A 21,286-nucleotide genomic window follows, 5' to 3' on the forward strand; every position below is an offset into this window, starting at 1 on the left:
AATTAAAAGACACAGACTGGCAAATTGGATAAAGACTCAAGACACATCAGTATGCTGTATTCAGGAGACCCATCTCATGTGCACACATAGGCTCAAAATAAAGGGATGGAGGAAGATCTACCAAGCAAATGGAAAGTAAAAAAAAAAAAAAAAAAAAGCAGGGGTTGCAATCCTAGTCTCTGATAAAACAGACTTTAAACCAACAAAGATCAAAAGAGACAAAGAAGTTCATTACATAATAGTAAAGGCATCAATTCAACAGGAAGCGCTAACTATCCTAAATATATATGCACCCAATACAGGAGCACCAGATTCACAAAGCAAGTCCTTAGAGACTTATAAAGAGACTTAGATTCCAACACAATAATAATGGGAGACTTTAACACCCCACTGTCAACATTAGACAGATCAACAAGACAGAAGGTTAACAAGGATATCCAGGACTTGAACTCAGCTCTGCACCAAGCAGACCTAATAGACATCTATAGAACTCTCCACCCCAAATCAACAGAATATACATTCTTCTCAGCACCAAATCGCACTTATTCTAAAATTGACCAGATAATTGGAAGTAAAGCACTCCTCAGCAAATGTAAAAGAACAGAAGTCACAACAAACTGTCTCTCAGACCACATTGCAATGAAATTAAAATCAAATTTAAAAATTAGAAGTCAGAATTAAGAAACTCACTCAAAACCACTCAACTACATGGAAACTGAACAACCTGCTCCTGAATGACTACTGGGTAAATAATGAAATGGAGGTAGAAATAAAGATGTTCTTTGAAATCAATGAGAACAAAGACACAACGTACCAGAATCTCCCAGTGTGTAGAGGGAAATTTATACCACTAAATGCCCATAAGAGAAAGCAGGAAAGCTCTAAAATTGACACCCTAACATCACAATTAAAATAACTAGAGAAGAAAGAGCAAACAAATTCAAAAGCTAGCAGAAGGCAAGAAATAACTAAGATCAGAGCAGAACTAAAGGAGATAGAGACACAAAAAAACCCTTCAAAAAAATCAGTTAATCCAGAGCTGGTTTTTTAAAAAAGATCAACAAAATTGATAGACCGCCAGCAAGACTAATAAAGAAGAAAAGAAAGAAGAATCAAATAGACTCCATAAAAAATGATAAAGGAGATTTCACCACTGATCCCACAGAAATACAAACTACCATCAGAGAATACTATAAACACCTCTATGCAAATAAACTAGAAAATCTAGAAGAAATGGATAAATTCCTGGACACATACACCCTTCCAAGACTAAACCAGGAAGAAGGTGAATCTCTGAATAGACCAATAACGGGTTCAGAAATTGAGGCAATAATTAATAGCCTACCAACCAAAAAAAGTCCAGGACCAGAGAGATTCATAGCCGAATTATACCAGAGGTACAAAGAGGAGCTGGTACCATTTCTTCTGAAACTATTCCAATCAACAGAAAAAGAGGGAATCCTCCCTAACTCATTTTATGAGGCCAGCATCATCCTGATACCAAAGCCTGACAGAGACACAACAAAAAAAAAGAGAATTTTAGACCAATATCCCTGATGAACATCAATGCAAAAATCCTCAATAAAATACTGGCAAACCAAATCCAGCAGCACATGAAAAAGCTTATCCACCATGATCAAGTTGGCTTCATCCCTGGGAAGCAAGGCTGGTTCAACATACTAAATGTAATCCATCACATAAACAGAACCAATGACAAAAACCACATGATTATCTCAATAAGTGCAGAAAAGACCTTTGACAAAATTCAACAGCGCTTCATGCTAAAAACTCTCAATAAACTAGGTACTGATGGAACATATCTCAAAATAATAAGAGCTATTTATGACAAACCCACAGCCAATATCATACTGAATGGGGAAAAACTGGAAGCATTCCCTTTGACAACCGGCACAAGACAAGGATGCCCTATCTCACCACTCCTATTCAATATAGTGTTGGAAGTTCTGGCCAGGGCAGTCAGGGAACAGAAAGAAATAAAGTGTATTCAATTAGGAAAACAGGAAGTCAATTTTTTTCTGTTTGCAGATGACATGATTGTATATTTAGAAAACCCCATCGTCTCAGCCCAAAATCTCCTTAAGCTGATAAGCAACTTCAGCAAAGTCTCAGGATACACAATCAGTGTGCAAAAATCACCAGCATTCCTATACACCAATGATAGTCAAATCATGAGTGAACTCCCATTCACAATTGCTACAGACAATAGAATACCTAGGAATCCAACTTACAAGGGATGTGAAGGACCTCTTCAAGGAGAACTACAAACTGCTGCTCAAGGAAATAACAGGACACAAAAAAATGGAAGAACATTCCACGCTCATGGATAGGAAGAATCAATATCGTGAAAATGGCCATACTGCCCAAGGTAATTTATGGATTCAGTGCCATTCCCATCAAGCTGCCAATGACTTTCTTCACAGAATTGGAAAAAACTACTTTAAAGTTCATATGGAACCAAAAAAGAGCCTGCATTGCCAAGACAATCCTAAGCCAAAAGAACAAAGCTGGAGGCATCACGCTACCTGACTTCAAACTATACTACAAGGCTACAGTAACTAGAACAGATATATAGACCAATGGAACAGAAGAGAGTCCTCAGAAATAACACCACACATCTACAACCATGTGATCTTTGACAAACCTGACAAAAAAAGAAATGGGGAAGGGAAGTTTCCCTATTTAATAAATGGTGCTGGGAAAGCTGGCTAGCCATATGTAGAAAGTTGAAACTGGATCCCTTCCTTATACCTTATACCAAAATTAATTTAAGATGGATTAAAGATTTAAATATTAGACCTATAACCATAAAAACCCTAGATGAAAACCTAGGCAATACCATTCAGGACATAGGCATGGGCAAAGACTTCATGACTAAAACACCAAAAGCAATGGCAACAAAAGCCAAAATAGACAAATGGATAAATTAAACTAAACAGCTTCAGAACAGCAAAAGAAACTACCATCAGAGTGAACAGGCAACCTACAGAATGGGAGAAAATTTTTGCAATCTACCCATCTGACAAAAGGCTAATATCTAGAATCTACAAAAAACTTAAACAAATTTACAAGAAAAAAACCCCATCAAAAAGTGGGTAAAGGATATGAACAGACACTTCTCAAAAGAAGACATTTATGCAGCCAACAGACACGTGAAAAATGCTCATCATCACTGGTTATCAGAAAAATGTAAATCGAAACCACCATGAGATACCATCTCACACCAGTTAGAATGGTGATCATTAAAAAGTCAGGAAACAACAGATGCTGGAGAGGATGTGGAGAAATAGGAACGCTTTTACGCTGTTGGGAGTATAAATTAGTTCAACCATTGTGGAAGACAGTGTGGTGATTCCTCAAGGATCTAGAAAACTATAAATACCATTTGGCCCAGCGATCCCATTACTGGGTATATACCTAAAAGATTATAAATCATGCTACTATAAAGACACATGCACACATATGTTTATTGCAGCACTATTCACAATAGCAAAGACTTGGAACCAACCCAAATGCCCATCAATGATAGACTGGATAAAGAAAATGTGGCACATATACACCATGGAATAGTATGTAGCCATAAAAATGGATGAGTTCATGTCCTTTGCAGGGACATGGATGAAACTGGAAACCATCACTCTGAGCAAACTATCACAAGAACAGAAAACCAAACACCATGTGTTCTCACTCATAGGTGGGAACTGAACAATGAGAACACTTGGATGCAGGGTGGGGAACACACACTGGGGCCTGTCTGGGGGTGGGGGCCTGGGGGAGGGATAGCATTAGGAGTAATACCTAATGTAAATGATGAGTTGATGGGTGCAGCAAACCAGCATGGCACATGTATACCTATGTAACAAACCTGCATGTTGTGCACATATACCCTAGAACTTAAAGTATAATAAAAATAATCAAAAAAATAAAAATACAGAAAAAAAAGAAAAACAGGGAAAATATACCAAGACAATACTGCATCTAAAATAACAAGCCAGTACTAAATACTTTTAAAACTTTTCAACTATATATGAATCACATATAAAAGATGATGGCACCTAGTTTACAGAAATGGTATGCCACTTGTACAATTCTGTATTTTATAATAGCAAGGAGCCAAATCAAACTTTAATATTGAATTCTATAAATATTAATGTAAAATATTTTCATGTGAAATGTTGAAATTTTCAGGAAAGCATTAAGATAATCAAAATAATATAAATTCCCAAAAAAAAAGGAAGACTGAGCCAAGAAAATACAGTTATTAGAAAATGTACTAAAATGTCTACCTACCTAATTATGCCTTGTTACACATCCCTTTTAATCAGTATTTACCATTGGGTTTTTGAAGGTTAATTTCTGGGAACAGTAAATTTCATATAGCTTTTGTTTTCTTTGCAATACATTGAAGCTTGTTTATTACAGAGTGGAATTTGGTGTAAGATGGGTTGTTTTGGACCTGGTCCAAGAGGGTTTAGTTACTGAAAGCACCTCATTATAAGGTGGTCTTACCAATAAGGTGATCCACTGGCTCAGATCCCATGTATATTATAACAAGGCTCCATTATGGAGTACAGGAAGCTAGGCAGCTAATGGTTCTATCAAATGAAACTTAAGAAACAAAATCTTTTTTTTTTTTTTTTTTTTTAAGACATGAAAATTGTTTAAGGCTAGAGGATCATACGCCTTGGTCACTTTTCCAAATTTCTATTTCCTGAAGTGATGTTCTTTATTGTATGTTTCATAGCTCTGCAGTTATTTTACATTAGGTTTTAGCTTTCTTACATTCATTGTTTGATCTGGTCTTAAAATTTTTTTTTTTTGATTATCAAAATTTTCATCAATACTATCTATTTAACTGCATTTGCCTATGGAAATAGATAATAAACCACCAAGAATTTATAAAGGTTAAATTCTTGTGTAACTCATTGAGAAATCTGAGGTTTAAAAGAGGCATATGCAAGAATAATTGTGTGGTAATCAAATACAAAAAAGAATGCCATCACTTAGAGATGACCATACCAGTCTTTGAAGTGAATATACAACAGGTGCTTTGATTTCATGAAATTTTATAAGCAGCCCTAAAGAATTAAATATTCTAAATGTGTTTTAATATAGGAAAGCAATACAAAAAATTCCAGTTGCAGAAAAATAATGGGGGAAGCTTTTTGTTAAAATTATTGTTTTGAATTGAAAGATCAGAAACTTAGAAACAGTGCCAAATTTAAAACCATGTAATAACTAAGTGCATAGAAACACAGTAATAGTTTTATAACACAATTCTAGAAAGTTTTAAATAATCTAATCAAGTCATGAAACATCTACTCTTTACATTGTACCTTTCTTCCATGAATAAAGCCCTTTCTCTAACTGGTAGTTTTCCTGGTTTGCAGCCTGTGTGCTCTATATACTTTCAATCCTTGAATAAATTCAGTATTAGATAACTATTTCATATGCATTGAATGTGTCACATAAATTATTTGATAAACAATCTCTACCTTATATATCTCAAAAGCTTAAAAAAAAAGCCAGCCAAATAATTTTTCTTTCCTCAAATAATTATTTATTGTCAGTCTATCACCTATATATCTATAGTGTAGGCTTCATATAGAGCAAGGGTGCACTCCAGATATATGATTTACCTACTAATTAATAATGAATAACTTGCAATGTGCCAGGTGCTCTTTTAAAAGCATTTATATGTTTTAACTTATTTAACTCTGTAAACATTTCTTTTAAAAGTATGTTATGAGTAATGACAGTGGCCTACATCCTACACTATAAAGGCCAGTTTACTTCTTGGAATATCATCTTGGTCCAAGTCATGATCTGAGGGGAATATACACCTGTTTCAACAGTGATTATCATTGTGTAAAATTTTTGAAACACCTTTTGGAATGACTAAAGGCTTGTGACACATCTCTGTGTACATTCTTAGTAATGAAAATTTTTAGTTTCAGGGAGAATTAAATTTTGGAAAGAATGAAAAATATCTAGGCCAGGCATGGTGTCTCATGACTATAATCCCAGCACTTTGGGAGGAGGAGGTGGGCAGATTACTTGAGGTCAGGAGTTTGAGACCAGCCTGGCCAACATGGTGAAACCCCGTCTGTACTGAAAAAAAAAAAAAAAAAAAAAAAAAAAATTAGCCAGGTGCAGTGGTGTGCACCTGTAATCCCAGCTACTCAGGAGGCTGAGACACGGGAACCGCTTGAACCTGGGAGGCAGAGATTGCAGTGAGCCAAGATCGCGCCATTGCACTCCGGCCTGGGCGACAGAGCAAGACTATGTAAACCAAACAAACAAAAACATATCTAGCTAGGGAAAGGGAAAAGTATTTGAGATGAAGTTGGGTAATAACACTAAGATATGACCATAAAATAATATGCTTAATTTTCTCATGTAGTTTACCAATTCTAAAGGTAATTTCAAAAGTCCTCAAAATGTTTTAATTGTAGCATTGTGAAAATAAATATCTAGCTTTCCAAGTTATTATGCACATATTCATACCATCTGTGTCAGTCTGTTCTCATGCTGCTAATAAAGTCATATCCAAGACTGGGTAATTTATAAAGGAAAGAGGTTTAATTGACTCACGGTTCCACATGACTGGGGAGGCCTCAGGAAACTTACAATCATGGTGGAAGGCACCTTTTCACAGGCAGCAGGAGGGAAGAATGAGAGTGAAGCAGGGAAAACCTCCTTATAAAATCATCAGGTCTCATAAGAACTCACTCACTATTATGAGAACGGCATGAGGGTAACCACACCCCCGATTCAATTACCTCCCCCTGGGTCCCTCCCACAACACGTCGGGATTATGGGAACTACAATTCAAGATGAGATCTGGGTGGGGACACAGCCAAACCACCTCACCATCGTTCCCTAAATGTAAATGAGTAAGAGCCACTTTACCTTTTTTATGAAATAATATGCTTTATTTTAGGCGTTCTGAAACAAAAGCAAATGAAAATCGACTCAGAATATCAACAGACATTCCTTTGTAGATTCTTAAAGCACAAAGAAATTTGTATGATTTTATAGTACTAACCTCTACATTTTACAGATGAAACTAATTCCCTGAAGGGTGTGGTGATTGCCAATATGACTTAGCAAATTAGTGGCAGAGCCAGGTGTAGAGCCCAAGTCTCTTGTCTTCTACCAGGTATTTATTCGTTTCACTACCCTACTATCCCTATCTGTGGTTTAATAATAATACCAGTGGAGAAAAATTGTTTCACCCTTTCAAAACAACATAAAAATTACCTTCTAATCTAGTATTTGGTACTTACTGCTCAATAATCAACTAGAAAAAATATATAATACTAGATGGGATCTAATATATTCTAAATTCTTTAACTGGTAAATTGTCACCTGGCTAATTTTAAATGTCTTGGAACTATGCTTAGAGTTGTAACATCAAATGCTATAAAAACAAGCTGTAAAAATCTAAATATCTCAAAATGAAAGCAAACACATGCCTGTATAAGAATTCGTTTATCCAAATGAAATGTAAAATAAATCCTTACTGGAAATTATGACTTGAAAATAATAGACCATACGAAATTCTTGGATAGCTCATAAAATTTCAATTCAAACTACTCACAAAAAGTCCTAATGCCCAGTGAATAACACATGTTTCTTAAAAAAAGATCAATGAATGTATTTCTGGAATGATGTCAGAGATGAGCATCTGTTATAATCATTTTTGATTAGACACAGTTTCATTCATAAAAACACAAACAAGATCAAAATTCACAGAAAGGATTACTGTGCTCTAAGGAAACATATTTTGGCTGCAGCTATAAATGTGGGGTTGCTTATCAAATTTATATATAAAGTTTTCTTAGTCATTGCATAACTAAAGCTTATGCTAGAACAATACCAGAGGGGAGAAATTGTTTCACCCTTTCCAAACAATGTAGAAATTACCTTCTAATCTAGTGTTTGGTACTCACTGATCCACTAGGAAAAATATATAATACTCAGCAGGATCTAGTATTTTTTTTCCACAATTATGATGAAGCTAAATAATTAGAACAGAAAATTTAGAATACTTCATTTGGCATTTTATATCTTTACATCAATTTGTTTATGACATGTTTGATTTTAGGCTTATTATACAAATAATGTAAAACAATTTCAATTAAAAATGCATACCACTTTCTTAATTTCTCTTAATACCTTATAAATAGGCAGTTTAATAACGAAATAAACCTTTCAAGACAAATGGTGATCTCTAAAAATGTCTCGGACTGATCTGAGGTAAAATCTACAGTGAAATATGACTGAGGTGTGACTAGATTAGACTGCTATTAATCTTTATGTATCAGTATGAAAACAAATGGATGAAGAGAACCACCTAATATGAATATTTACGTGAAACTAGACGTGCCCTAGGAAACTCTAAATATCTTTGAATAATTTTAAATTGCATTTAGCTAAGGAAGACTTATTTGAGGACAATATTTTGTATGAATTACTTTATAAAAACTCAAGAATAGGCCAGGCACAGTGGCTCATGCCTGTAATCCCAGCACTTCGGGAGGCAGAGAAGGGCAGATCACTAGGTCAAGAATTTGAGACCAGCCTGGCCAACATGGTGAAACCCCATCTCTATTAAAAATACAAAAACTAGCCAGGCATGGTGGTGCACACCTGTAGTCCCAGCTACTCAGGAGGCTGAGGCAGGAGAATTGCTTGAACCTGGAGGTGGAGGTTGCAGTGAGCCGAGAGCATGCCACTGCATTCCAGCCTGGGAAACAGACCAAGACTTCGTCTCAAAAAACAAAACAAAACAAAAAAAAACCCCAAACTCAAGAATAATAAAATTTACATTTCTGAACATAAAATAGTTTTTTAAAAAGTATGCCACTTATTCAATGTACACATTACTTACAACAGAGTTTAACATAAGCATGATGACATATTTTTACTTCGCTTGAGAGTTAAGTATTATTACTTAAAACCAGGAAACACGCCTTTAGTTTTAGTTTTGGAAGGAGACGGTTTAAAGTTCTTTATTTCTATTTCATGAGTTTTTCCCAGTTCCAGTTCATTTATCAAAGTTGTTTTTACCATCAATGTCATCAATTTTACTTTCTTCAATATGCAGAATTCCATTCAACTTTGTATCTGTGCAATCCTCAGCTTTCACTTCTCTGGCTGAATCTCCTTCTTTTATAGTTCTAATTCCAAAAAGGTCTTTAGCTAAAATGCAGTCTGAATTGTTAGCCAATCTATTTCCTCCATCAGTTTCGGCTAGGTCATTTTTTTCTTCATCTGTATCTTCAGGATCATAAAGTTCAGGTGTAAAATAGATAGATTCATCTTCTGCTTCTGTTTCAAAATCTCTATTTGAAGTGGACTGTTTATCTTCCTCACTTACTAGAGACAGTTCAATGTCTGGATCCAGGGCTTCTTCAGAACAGAGCGGATGTTCAGAATGATTTTTTCTAGTAAGGGTGGCATCAATCTTTAATGATGAAATAATGGTTTCTGATTGAGGACATGATCCAAACGATGTGTTTACTGTCAGATTTGAGGATTCACATTTATCAGTGAATGGCAAAACAGTTTTACTTTCCATCTTTTCTGCTTTGAAACGGGGAGGACTAGAGGCACTATTCTCTGATGACCCGAGCTCAGGTGTTGCCTTCGGTATTTTACCAGTAAAATACTGTTCCAAAGAATTAAAGCTTGACCAGCTAATTCTCTTTGTTTGTTTGTTGAAAGTTGGGCTTGTAGATCTGGAAATCACAATTTTTTCTGCTTTCACTGCTTCTTCCAGCAATACTGGATCATCTAAGAATACAAGAATTTAACAGCTTTAACTTTCTGCTCCTAGCTAACATAATTGTTAGGTTAAAATGATTATTTATTAGCAATGCCTAAATAACTGTATAGGATACGTAACTTAGAACCCCCAACGAATACTAGTGGATTTTTATCTTGGAACAGAATATTAACTCGGAAAGAAATCTTAGGTTTCTAGTGTTTCCTAGATCAAGTTATAATGCTGTCTGGTAAACTATCAAATTCCACACCAGGGAGCCCAAGAATGAATGAGGAAAGAAGGGGTAAAAGGGAAGAGGAAGGGAGCTGAGCATAGGAGGGAACAGGCTGTAAACATTTGCCTTGAAAATCCACTAACCAGTGACTGAGAAAAACTTACCTAGACTAATTCTTTTATTTAATAAATAAGGAAAGTGACATAAGGCTAAGTTATTTGCTCAGAGTTATAAAACTGGTTAGTAAGAAGACTGAGACTAGAACCTAGGTTTCTGATTACCAGGTTAATCAGCTTGAATTCACTATTTATAGTGAATTTTGTACTGCTATTTTGTAGTATTTATATACTACAAAATAAATGTTTAAAAATTGATTTTTTTCCTTTTTTTTTGAGAGCGAGTTTCGCTTTTGTTGTCCAGGCTGGAGTGCAATGGCGCAATCCTGGCTCACTGCAATCTCCGCCTCCCTGTTCAAGTGATTCTCCTGCCTCAGCCTCCTGAGTAGCTGGGATTACAGGCGGCTGCCTCCATGCCCAGCTAATTTTTGTATTTTTTAAGTAGAGATGGTGTTTCACCACACTGGTCAGGCTGGTCTTGAACTCCTGACCTCAGATGACCCACCTGCCTTGGATATATGAATTAAAACAACTGAAATTATATCCAACGGTATAGACCAGAGTTTGGCAAACCTTTTCTGTTACAGGACAGATAGGAAATATTTAGGGTTTGTGGGGCATAATGTATCTATTGCGACTACTCAATTATGCTGTTCTAGTGCAATACACACAAATACTCAACTCTGCTGTTGTTTGCAATATGTAAATAAATGGACGTGACTACATTTCATTAAACTTTATTTACAAAAACAGGCAGCAGGCCAAATTTGGCCCATGGGCCACAGTTTGCCAATCTGATACAGATGATTATTTCTTTCTTTCTTTTTTTTTTTTTGAGACGGAGTCTCGCTCTGTCGCCCGGGCTGGAGTGCAGTGGCCGGATCTCAGCTCACTGCAAGCTCCGCCTCCAGGGTTCACGCCATTCTCCTGCCTCAGCCTCCGGAGTAGCTGGGACTACAGGCGCCCGCCACCTCGCCCGGCTAGTTTTTTGTATTTTTAGTAGAGACAGGGTTTCACCGTGTTAGCCAGGATGGTCTCGATCTCCTGACCTCGTGATCCGCCCGCCTCAGCCTCCCAAAGTGCTGGGATTACAGGTTTGAGCCACCGCGCCCGGCCGATTATTTCTAAAATATTTTAAAATACTATGTTTCGCCAGGTGTGGTGGCTCACACCTGTAATCCCAGCACTTTGGGAGGCCAAGGCGGGGGGATCATGAGCTCAGGAGATCGAGACCCTCATGGCTAACACGGTGAAACCCGGTCTCTACTAAAAATACAAAAAATTAGCCGGGCGTGGTGGTGGGCGCCTATAGTCCCAGCAACTCCGGAGGCTGAGGCAGGAGAATGGCGTGAACCCAGGAGGCGGAGCTTGCAGTGAGCAGAGATCGTGCCACTGCACTCCAGCCTGGGTGACAGAGCAAGACTCTGTCTCGAAAAAAAAAAAAAAATTACTTTTCATCACTTAAAATAAATGTCTCTCACCTCCTAAAAATAAATAAGTTCATGAGAACTATCTATATAGGAAAAGAAGTTCACATAGAATAAAAGTATCTATATAAAAAATTAGGCCAAATTTTTATATAGCCATTAGAATAACATCTCCCACTTATATGGTACTTTACAATGCTGTGATATTTATAATTTTGACCTTTACAACCCAACCTGAAGGGACAGCTAGGCAGGCATTTTTTTCCCCCCAATTATGACTCAAAAAGGTCAAATGACTTGCTCATGATCACAAAGCTAGTAAGTGGCAAAGCCAGTTAGTGGAAAACCAGAAAATATGCTCTGGTCTCCTGACAAAAGTTTGTTCCCATTACAGTACACCATACTGTTTCACTACTTTATGTTAACACCTTATATTACAAACCACCATATTTAAGGAAATTAATCTATACCCAAATAAATATCATTTCACTAAATATAATGAAAGACTTCTCTATCAAAGGTAAATGGGAAGAACTTTTCATACTTTTCTCCTTTCTGGAGATAATGCCACTTGGCAGAGGTGAATTTTTAGTAATAATTTTAGGACACTGCAGTTCCTGGACACACATCTTTGCTTCATCTTCCACAAAATTTTCTGGTGATAGATGACTTGCTGCTTCCAATAAATAAGGTGGGGTACTGTACTTTAAAGAGGTCACTTCAAGTGTGGACTCAGTGTCCTGCACATTCGTTCTGTCCTTTATGGATACATTAAGAACTTTTTGATGCTTTTTGGAAAATTCAGCCAAGGACTCCAGTGCACTTTCAAAGGTTGAATGGTGCTGAATCTGCTGCCGTACCCATTTAGAAAGTCCTAAAGAAAGAGGTAAACCCAGGGGAAAATTTGGTTACTTAGTTATTAAAATATTACATGCTAAGGTAATACACTTGCTTTTTCTAGTGAAGTAATCTAATTTGTATTTTGAATATACAGGATGGTTCTCCATATGTTTTTTCTGCAATTCAGCAATTTTACTACATATGTATCAGTAACATATAAAGTAACATTCATATATCAGTAACATATGAGTAACATTCTGTTTATATACAGTAATTGTCAAATGGAGAGAGAAAAGAGGCAGTGGAAGGAAGTAGGGCAGAGATGGGAAAACATATTATCTGGTTAAGAATAACTGGTGAGGCCGGGCGCGGTGGCTCAAGCCTGTAATCCCAGCACTTTGGGAGGCCGAGACGGGCGGATCACGAGGTCAGGAGATCGAGACCATCCTGGCTAATACGGTGAAACCCCGTCTCTACTAAAAAAATACAAAAAACTAGTCGGGCGAGGTGGCGGGCGCCTGTAGTCCCAGCTACATGGGAGGCTGAGGCAGGAGAGTGGCGGGAACCCGGGAGGCGGAGCTTGCAGTGAGCTGAGATCCGGCCACTGCACTCCAGCCCGGGCGACAGAGCGAGACTCCGTCTCAAAAAAAAAAAAAAAAAAGAATAACTGGTGAATATGGCAAATTTAATTTCATCATAATTCCCCACACAAATTGCTTATTTTTTTGTAGGGAAACTAGAATTTGTAAACAATACAACTTTCCATTCTAATATTCTAAATTTTACTCCTTTTGCAAAAATAATTTCAATATTCTACTCTCAAGTTTTTTTGTTCCCTTCCTCCACCAATTCCAAATACATCTTAAATTAAAATTATTCTGTAGGTCAAATAAATAACACTGTCTTATGGGCAAATCACATCCCATCTGAATTTTTATTATATAATTATTTTTAATATATATATATAATCAAGTTATAAAGGATATGATTTGACTTGTGACATGTGAAAACTGCATAAAAATGAAACCTAAGAGTTTAAGGTGTTTTCTAGTATGGCGTACTTCCAAATGAAATGCAAAATCAGATATCTGGACTTTTACAAAATAAATATTCCCTGCTGACACTACTAAAACTAGCATCATCTTTTGGAGGAATTAGTTTTAAAAGTCACTATAGGGTAAAAATTTAAGTTCTAGATTTTAAAACTAAAAAAATTTTAAATAAGCCGTTTCCCTTGAAGTTTTTCATTTTGTTCGTTTGGGGAATATGATTAGCCCATAAAAATATATGAAATTGGCCGGGCGCAGTGGCTCAAGCCTGTAATCCCAGCACTTTGGGAGGCCGAGACCGGCGGATCACGAGGTCAGGAGATCGAGACCATCCTGGCGAAAACGGTGAAACCCCGTCTTTACTAAAAAATACAAAAAAACTAGCTGGGTGAGGTGGCGGGCGCCTGTAGTCCCAGCTACTCGGGAGGCTTAGGCAGGAGAATGGCGTAAACCCGGGAGGCGGAGCTTGCCGTGAGCTGAGATCCGGCCACTGCACTCCAGCCTGGGGGACAGAGCGAGACTCCGTCTCCAAAAAAAAAAAAAAAAAAAAAAAAGTGAAATTCTCTAAAACTTAAAATTTTTAGGCTGAGTGTGGTGGCTCACACGTATAATCCCAGCATTTTGGGAGGCTCAGGTGGGAAGATTGCTTGAGGCCAGGAGTTCGAGGTTGCAGTGAATTATGATCACATCACTGCACTCCAGCCTGGGCAACAGAGTAAGACCTGTCTCTAAAAAAGAAATAAGTAAATAAAAATAAGAATTTTAGTACTATGTTTACCTTTTCATTTCAACCTTTTTATAATCAAAGAAAGCCTTTTCAATGTAAAATATCATTGTCTGCTTTTGAAAACTTGAAAGAATCTGAGCTCCACCTGCTGACTAGATACCAGCACTTAGCATTTTTGCCTTTAGTTACTGTTTGACCTATGCTACTGCACAATTCATGTGGAAAGGGAAGATAAAACAAACAAAGCAATGTTTTCTGCTTTATGTTTTAATATCAAACCAAATGCAGTAATTAAGCTCTGAAATTGAAAAGGTAGAGTCCACACCCACACATGGCTAATCCAAAACAAAATTTAACATCTCTTTATCATAATAAAATGAACTTTTTTTAGCTAAAAGGTAATAATAGAGATACACATGTATCCCATGGCTCTTTAATAATAACTCCTGGTATTGACTCTGAAAACTGTTTACTGTTGGATGAAACCATCAAGTGAGAAAAAAACTGTACTACTGGCTGCATCAAAGCGGGGAGGAAAATTTGTGGCACCCTCTTGTCATGGTCCCCACTTCAGAATAGTACCATGGGATTGGGAGTTAGCTCCTAGTTTCTTCTCCCTGGAGAGAAAAGAGAAAACTGAACCTTATGTCTTTTTCTGGGAGGCTGCCCGAGGGACTGGCTTCTATCTTACCTGTATTGAAGAGCTGACCTGAGCTGGCATACCCTACATGCCCAGGGACCACTGAGAACAAAAGCGCTGTGCAGCAAATTTCTGCTCCACAGAAACCACAGTGCAACAGAGGACCATACAGTTTGATGGCCACTCCCTCCGGGGTACAGAAAAGCCTGGAGTGTGCATCCAGCATCTTGGCTTTTCAAGGAGCTGTCTAGGGACTGGTTTCTGTCTTGCTTGTCATAGAGCACTGACTGGACCTAGCATACTCTATATGCTTGGAATCTACTAAGAACAAAAGAGAGTTGGGTGTGTTGGCTCATGCCTGTAATCCCAGCACTTTGAGAGGCCGAGGCAGGCAGATGACTTGGGCCCAGGAGTTTGAGACCAGCATGGACAACGTGGTGAAACCCCATGTCTACAAAAAATACAAGAATTAGCTGGATATAGTGGTGTACACCTGTGGTCCCAGTTACTTGGGAGACTGAGGTGGGAGGATCCCTTGAACCCAGGAGGCCGAGGTTGCAGTGAGCTGAGATTGTACCACTGCACTCCAACATGGGTGACAGAGTGAGACCCTGACCAAAAAAACAAAAACAAAACAAAACAAAAACAAAAAACCAGCAAATATTTCTAATAAGGAATTTACAGACAAGTCCAAAGAAGACAGATCCACGGAAAAGGTTTAAGAGGCTCCCAGAATGCCTGCCTGGGCTCATAGTGAAGGTCTTTCCCTGTACAAAACCAGTCAGTAAACACTCTTTTTTCAAATGTGTGGATACCATACAAGGTTACAAGAAACATAAAGAAACAGGAAAAAATAACCCTATCAAAGGAACAAAATAAATCTCCAGAAACCAAGCCCCCAAAAAAAGAGGTATATGAATTACCTGGCAAGGAATTTAAAATAACTGTCAAAATGATGCTCACAAGTTCAAGAAAATAATATAGAAAAAAAGGAGAATTTCAACAAAGATAAAGAATACAAAAAAGAACTAAACAGATTTTGGAGTTAAAAATACAATAACTGAACTGAAAAATTCACTAGAGGAGTTCATCAGCAGACTTGATCAAGCAGAAGGAAGAATCAGGAAATTATTTTATTTATTTTATTTTATTTTATTTTATTTTATTTTATTTATTTTATTTTATTTTATTTTATTTTATTTTATTTTATTTTATTTTATTTTATTTATTTTTTGAGACAGTCTCGCTCTGTTGCCCAGGCTCGAGTGCAGTGGCACAATCTCGGCTCACTGAAACCTCCACCTCCCGGTTTCAAGCGATTCTCCTGCCTCAGCCTCTCAAGTAGCTGGGACTACAGGTATGTACCACCACACCCGGCTAATTTTCCTATTTTTAATAGAGATGGGGTTTCACCATGTTGGCCAGGCTGGTCTCTAACTCCTGACCTCAAGTGATCCACCAGCCTCAGTCTCTCAAAGTGCTCAGAATCAGGAAATTTGAAGGCAAGTCATTTGAAATCATCCAGTCAGGCAAGCAAAAAGGAAAAAGCAAAATGGAAAAAAAAGTGAAGCCTTACGACTTCATTTATGGGACACCATCAAAGCTGACCAATATACACATTCTGGGAGTCCTAGAAAGAGAAAGAGGGAAAGGAGAAGAAAACTTATTTATAGAAATAATGACCAAAAACTTAATAAATCTGGGGGGAGGAAAATGATACCCAAATACATGAAGCCCAGAGAACCCGAACAGAATGAACCCAAAAGTCTGTACCAAGACACTTTATAATCAAAGTGTCAAAAGTCAAAGAAAAAATTAGAAATTTGAAAACAGCAAGAGAAAAGCAACTTGTCATATACAAATGAAGTCACATAAGACAGTTAACAGGCTGGGCATGAAGGCTCATGCCTATAATCCCAACACTTTGGGAGGCAGAGGTAGGAGAATTGCTTCAGCCAAAGAGTTTGAGATAAGTCTGGGCAACATAGTGAGACTCCATCTCTAAAAAAAAATTTTTTTTTAATTAGCCAGGTCTGGTGGTGCAAGACTGTAGTCCCAGCTACTCAGGAGGTTGAGGTGGGAGGATCACTTGAGCCTGGGAGGCTGAGGCTGCAGTGAGTCATGATCACGCCACTGCACTCCTGCCTGGGTGGCAGAGTAACATCCTGTCTCCAAAAAAAGAGAAAGATCTCTCAGGTGACATCTTGCATGCCATAAGGAAGTGGGATGACATGTTTAAAGTGCTGAAAGAAAAAAACCTGCCAGTGAAGGATATTATATCTGGTAAAGCCATCTACCAAAATGAATAAGAGGTAAAAACTTTTCGAGATAAGCAAAAGCTGAGGGACTTCACCACTAAACTTGCCTTGCAAGATATGCTAAAGGAAGCCTGCTAAAAGCAACACAAAAGCATAAAGTTTGCTCATGAAGTTAAAAGTGTACACAAATACAGAATACTTTAACAACAGTGATACATAAATAATGTTTAATTCTATACAGAAGTTAAAAGACAAAGTATGAAAATAACTATAATAGTATGTTAGTGGATACACTATATAAAAGGGTATAATTTGTGACTTTAATAATAAAATGTGATGGGGAAAAGTAAAAGTGTAGAGTTTTTTATACAACTGAAATTAAGTTGTTAGCTGAAAATATTGTTATGACTATGTTTTATGTAAGACCCATGTAACCACAAAGGAAATATCTATAGAAGGTATGCAAAAGAAAAATGGGAAAGGAATTAAAGCATGTTTCTTCAAAAAGTTTAAAAAAGAAAAGCTTTTAAGACCAGGAACAAAGCAAGGATGTTTATTCTCACTACTTCTATTTAGCTTTGTACTAAGAGTCCTAGCCAGACTATTAAGCAAGAAAATGAAATAAAAGGAATCCAAATTGAAAAAGAATAAAGTAAAATGATCTCTCCTTGCAGATGACATGATCTTTTATGTAGAAAATCCTAAAGATTGAAAAAAAACCTGTTAGGACTAATAAACAAATCAGTAAAGCTGCAGAATACAAAAATCACTTGCAATTCTATACACTAAAAACAATCAAAAGAGGAATTTAAGAAAACAATCCCATTTATGATAGCATCAAGAATAATAAAATACCTAGGAATAAACAACTAAGGAGGCAAAAAACCTGTACACTGAAAATTATAAAACATTGCTGAAAAACAATAAAGATAACACAAATAAATGGAAAGACATCCCATGTTCACAGATTGGAACACCTAATATTGTCAGAATGTCCATACTACTGAAAACAATCTCTTTTTTTTTTTTTTTTCGAGACAGAGTCTTACTCTGTCACCCAGCCTAGAGTGCAATGGCGCGGTCTTAGCAACCTCCGCCTCACAGGTTCAAGCCATTCTCCTGCCTCAGCCTCCCGAATATTTGGGATTACAGGTACCCACCACTGCACCCAGCTAAGTTTTGTATTTTCAGTAGAGATGGGGTTTCACCATGTTGGCCAGACTGGTCTTGAACTCCTGACCTTGTGATCCACCTGCCTTGGCTTCTCAAAGTGCTGGGATTACAGGCATGAGCCACCATGCCCAGCCGCAATCTAAATTCATATGAAATGACAAAGGACCACAAATAGGCAAAAGAATCTTGAGAAAAAAGATAAAAGCTGCAGGCATCATACTTCTTGATTCTATAAAATACATTACACAGCTGTAGTAGTCAAAAAAGTATGGTACTGGCATAAAGAAAACCATATAAACCAATGGAACATAATAGAGAGCCCAGAAGCAGATCCACACATGTATGGTCAACGGATCTTCAACAGGCTGTCAATGGGGATTGATACGCTTTGGTTATTTGTTTCCTCCAAAGCTCATGTTGAAATGTGTTCCCCAGTGTCATAGGTGGGGCCTACTGGGAGGTGTGTGGGTCATGGGGACAGAGCCCTCATGAAAGGCTTGGTGCCCTCTCCATGGTAATGAGTGAGCTCTTACTCTAATTAGTTCACATGAGATCTGATTGTTAAAAAGAGCCTCGCACCTCCTCTCCTGTCTCTTGCTCCCTCTCTCACCATGTGATGCATTTGCTTTCCCTTCACCTTCTGCTACGATTGTAGACTTTCTGAGGCCCTCATTAGAAGTAGATGCTGGTGCCAGGATTCTTGTACAGCCTGCAGAACCATAAGCCAAATAAACCTCTTATCTTTATAAATTAACCAGTCTTGGTGTTGGCAACGATTGTTTGGATATGACACCAAAAACACAGGCAATAAAAGCAAAATTCGACAAGGAGGACCATGTTAAACTAAAAAACTTCTGTGCAGCAAAGTACATAATCAGCCGAGTCAAAAGGCAACCTACAGAATGGGAGAAAATATTTGCAAGGCATATATCTGATAAGGAGTTAATCTCCAAAATATATAAGAAACTCCTATATCTCAATAACAAACAAACAAACAAAAAAACACACCAAGGCCGGGCATGGTGGCTCACGCCTGTAATCCCAGCACTTTGGGAGGCCAAGGCGGGCGGATCACGAGGTCAGGAGATCGACACCATCCTGGCAAACACGGTGAAACCCCGTCTCTACTAAAAATGTAAAAAAATTAGCCGGGCGTGGTGGCGAGTACCTGTAGTCCCAGCTTCTCAGGAGGCTGAGGCAGGAGAATGGCATGGACCCGGGAGGTGATGGAGCTTGCAGTGAGCAGAGATCGTGCCACTGCACTCCAGCCTGGGCGACAGAGCAAGACTCCGTCTCAAAAACAAAAACAAGGGCCGGGTGCGGTGGCTCAAGCCTGTAATCCCAGCACTTTGGGAGGCCGAGACGGGCGAATCACGAGGTCAGGAGATCGAGACCATCCTGGCTAACACGGTGAAACCCCGTCTCTACTGAAAATACAAAAACTAGCCGGGCGAGTGGCGGGCACCTGTAGTCCCAGCTACTCGGGAGGCTGAGGCAGGAGAATGGCGTAAACCCGGGAGGCGGAGCTTGCAGTGAGCTGAGATCCGGCCACTGCACTCCAGCCCGGGCGACAGAGCGAGACTCCGCCTCAAAAAAAAAAAAAAAACAAACCAAAAAAACACACACACCAAAAACCAAACCAAAAAAACAGATATGCAAAGAAATCCAAATAACTCAATTAAAAAATGAGCAAACGAAAAGATGTTTCTCCAAAGAAGACGTATGATTCGGCCAACAGGTATAGAAAAGATGCTTAACATCCCTAATCATCAGAGAAATGCAAATCAAATCCACAAGGTGCTATCACATCATACCTGGTAGGATAGCCATTATGAAATTTAAAGAAGAGAAAGAAGAAAAAAGGAAATAAGCATTAGGGAGGATATGGAGAAATTGGAACCCTTGCGTGCTATTGGTGGGAATGTTAAATGGTGCAGTTGCTGTGAAGAACAGTATCAAATCAAAAAATTAAACTCAGAACTATGATGATTCGCCAATCCTACGCTTGGTATTTATTCAAAAAAACTGAAATCAGGATCTTGAAGAGATATCTGCATTCCCATGTCCATTGCAGCATTGTTCCCAATATCCATAAGGTGGAAACAACCTAAATGTCTACTGACAGATGAATGGATAAAGAGAATATGGTATAATGTATACATAAAATAAAATATTAAACAGTCATTGAAAAGAAGGAAATCCTGTCAGATACTATAACATAGATGAACCTTGAGGACATTATGCTAACTGAAATGAGCCAGTTACAGAAGGACAAATACTGCATAATTCAATTTATATGAGGTATCTAAAGTAGTCAAACTAATAGAAGCAGAAAGTGTAGCGGTGGTTGCCAGGGGATGGGGGGAGAGGGAAACAGGGCATTGCTGTTCAGTCAGTGTTAACTTTCAGTTATGTAAGATTTAAAAGTTCTAGATATCTACTGTGAAATACTGTGCTTATAGTTAATATTGTACTGTGCACTTAATAAGATGGTAGAGCTCATGTTATGTGTTTTTTACCATGATAAAAATATGAAGATTGTTACTAGTTTTTACTCTAAGCCCAGTTGAGATCTTACCAGATATATAGCGACTTGGGTTATTCCTAAAGCGATCATCCACTAGAATAAGAGCTCCCCAATCATTTTGGTGTCGAATACATCTAGAAAAAAATAGGGAGAAAATCAAATAATTATAACATCGGAAATAAATCCAGTTTTCCAGTGGGACAGACAGAAAATTGGAAAAAAATCAATTTTAAAGATTCTTTTAAACAATTTGTTATTAGGAGAAAAGTTATAGAAGCTATCCAATACAATGTAACAAAGAATATGTATTAAAAATTCCCTACTTTTGCCAAATATGGATAACTCACATCCAAAATGTTGTATTTTATTTTACACTCAAGAAAATTATAGAAAATATTTTCTAAGATCTTTCTTAACCACATAGACCCTTTGTTTTTTTTTTTAACCTTAAGTATTATAAATAATTGTAGGTTTTATGTAAAGGTCCTTTTTACTAGTTTGATG

At 37.6% G+C, this 21,286-nt stretch overlaps 1 protein-coding gene across 1 annotated transcript in view; it reads right to left on the reverse strand.

Annotated features, from left to right (window-relative positions):
- Window positions 1-8,258: 8,258 nt before the first annotated feature.
- The window catches only part of BRIP1 (BRCA1 interacting protein C-terminal helicase 1), a 183,703-nt gene continuing 170,675 nt past the window's right edge, over window positions 8,259-21,286 (reverse strand). The window contains exons 17-19 of the mRNA XM_030922502.1: window positions 20,834-20,916; window positions 12,113-12,442; window positions 8,259-9,819 (exon numbers count right to left, since the gene is read on the reverse strand). Coding sequence (XP_030778362.1) covers window positions 9,071-9,819; window positions 12,113-12,442; window positions 20,834-20,916 — 1,162 coding nt within the window. The 3' untranslated portion in view covers window positions 8,259-9,070. The remainder of the gene's footprint in view (window positions 9,820-12,112; window positions 12,443-20,833; window positions 20,917-21,286) is intronic.

The sequence above is a fragment of the Rhinopithecus roxellana genome, chromosome 19 (assembly GCF_007565055.1).
Source record: "Rhinopithecus roxellana isolate Shanxi Qingling chromosome 19, ASM756505v1, whole genome shotgun sequence".
NCBI lineage: Eukaryota > Metazoa > Chordata > Mammalia > Primates > Cercopithecidae > Rhinopithecus > Rhinopithecus roxellana.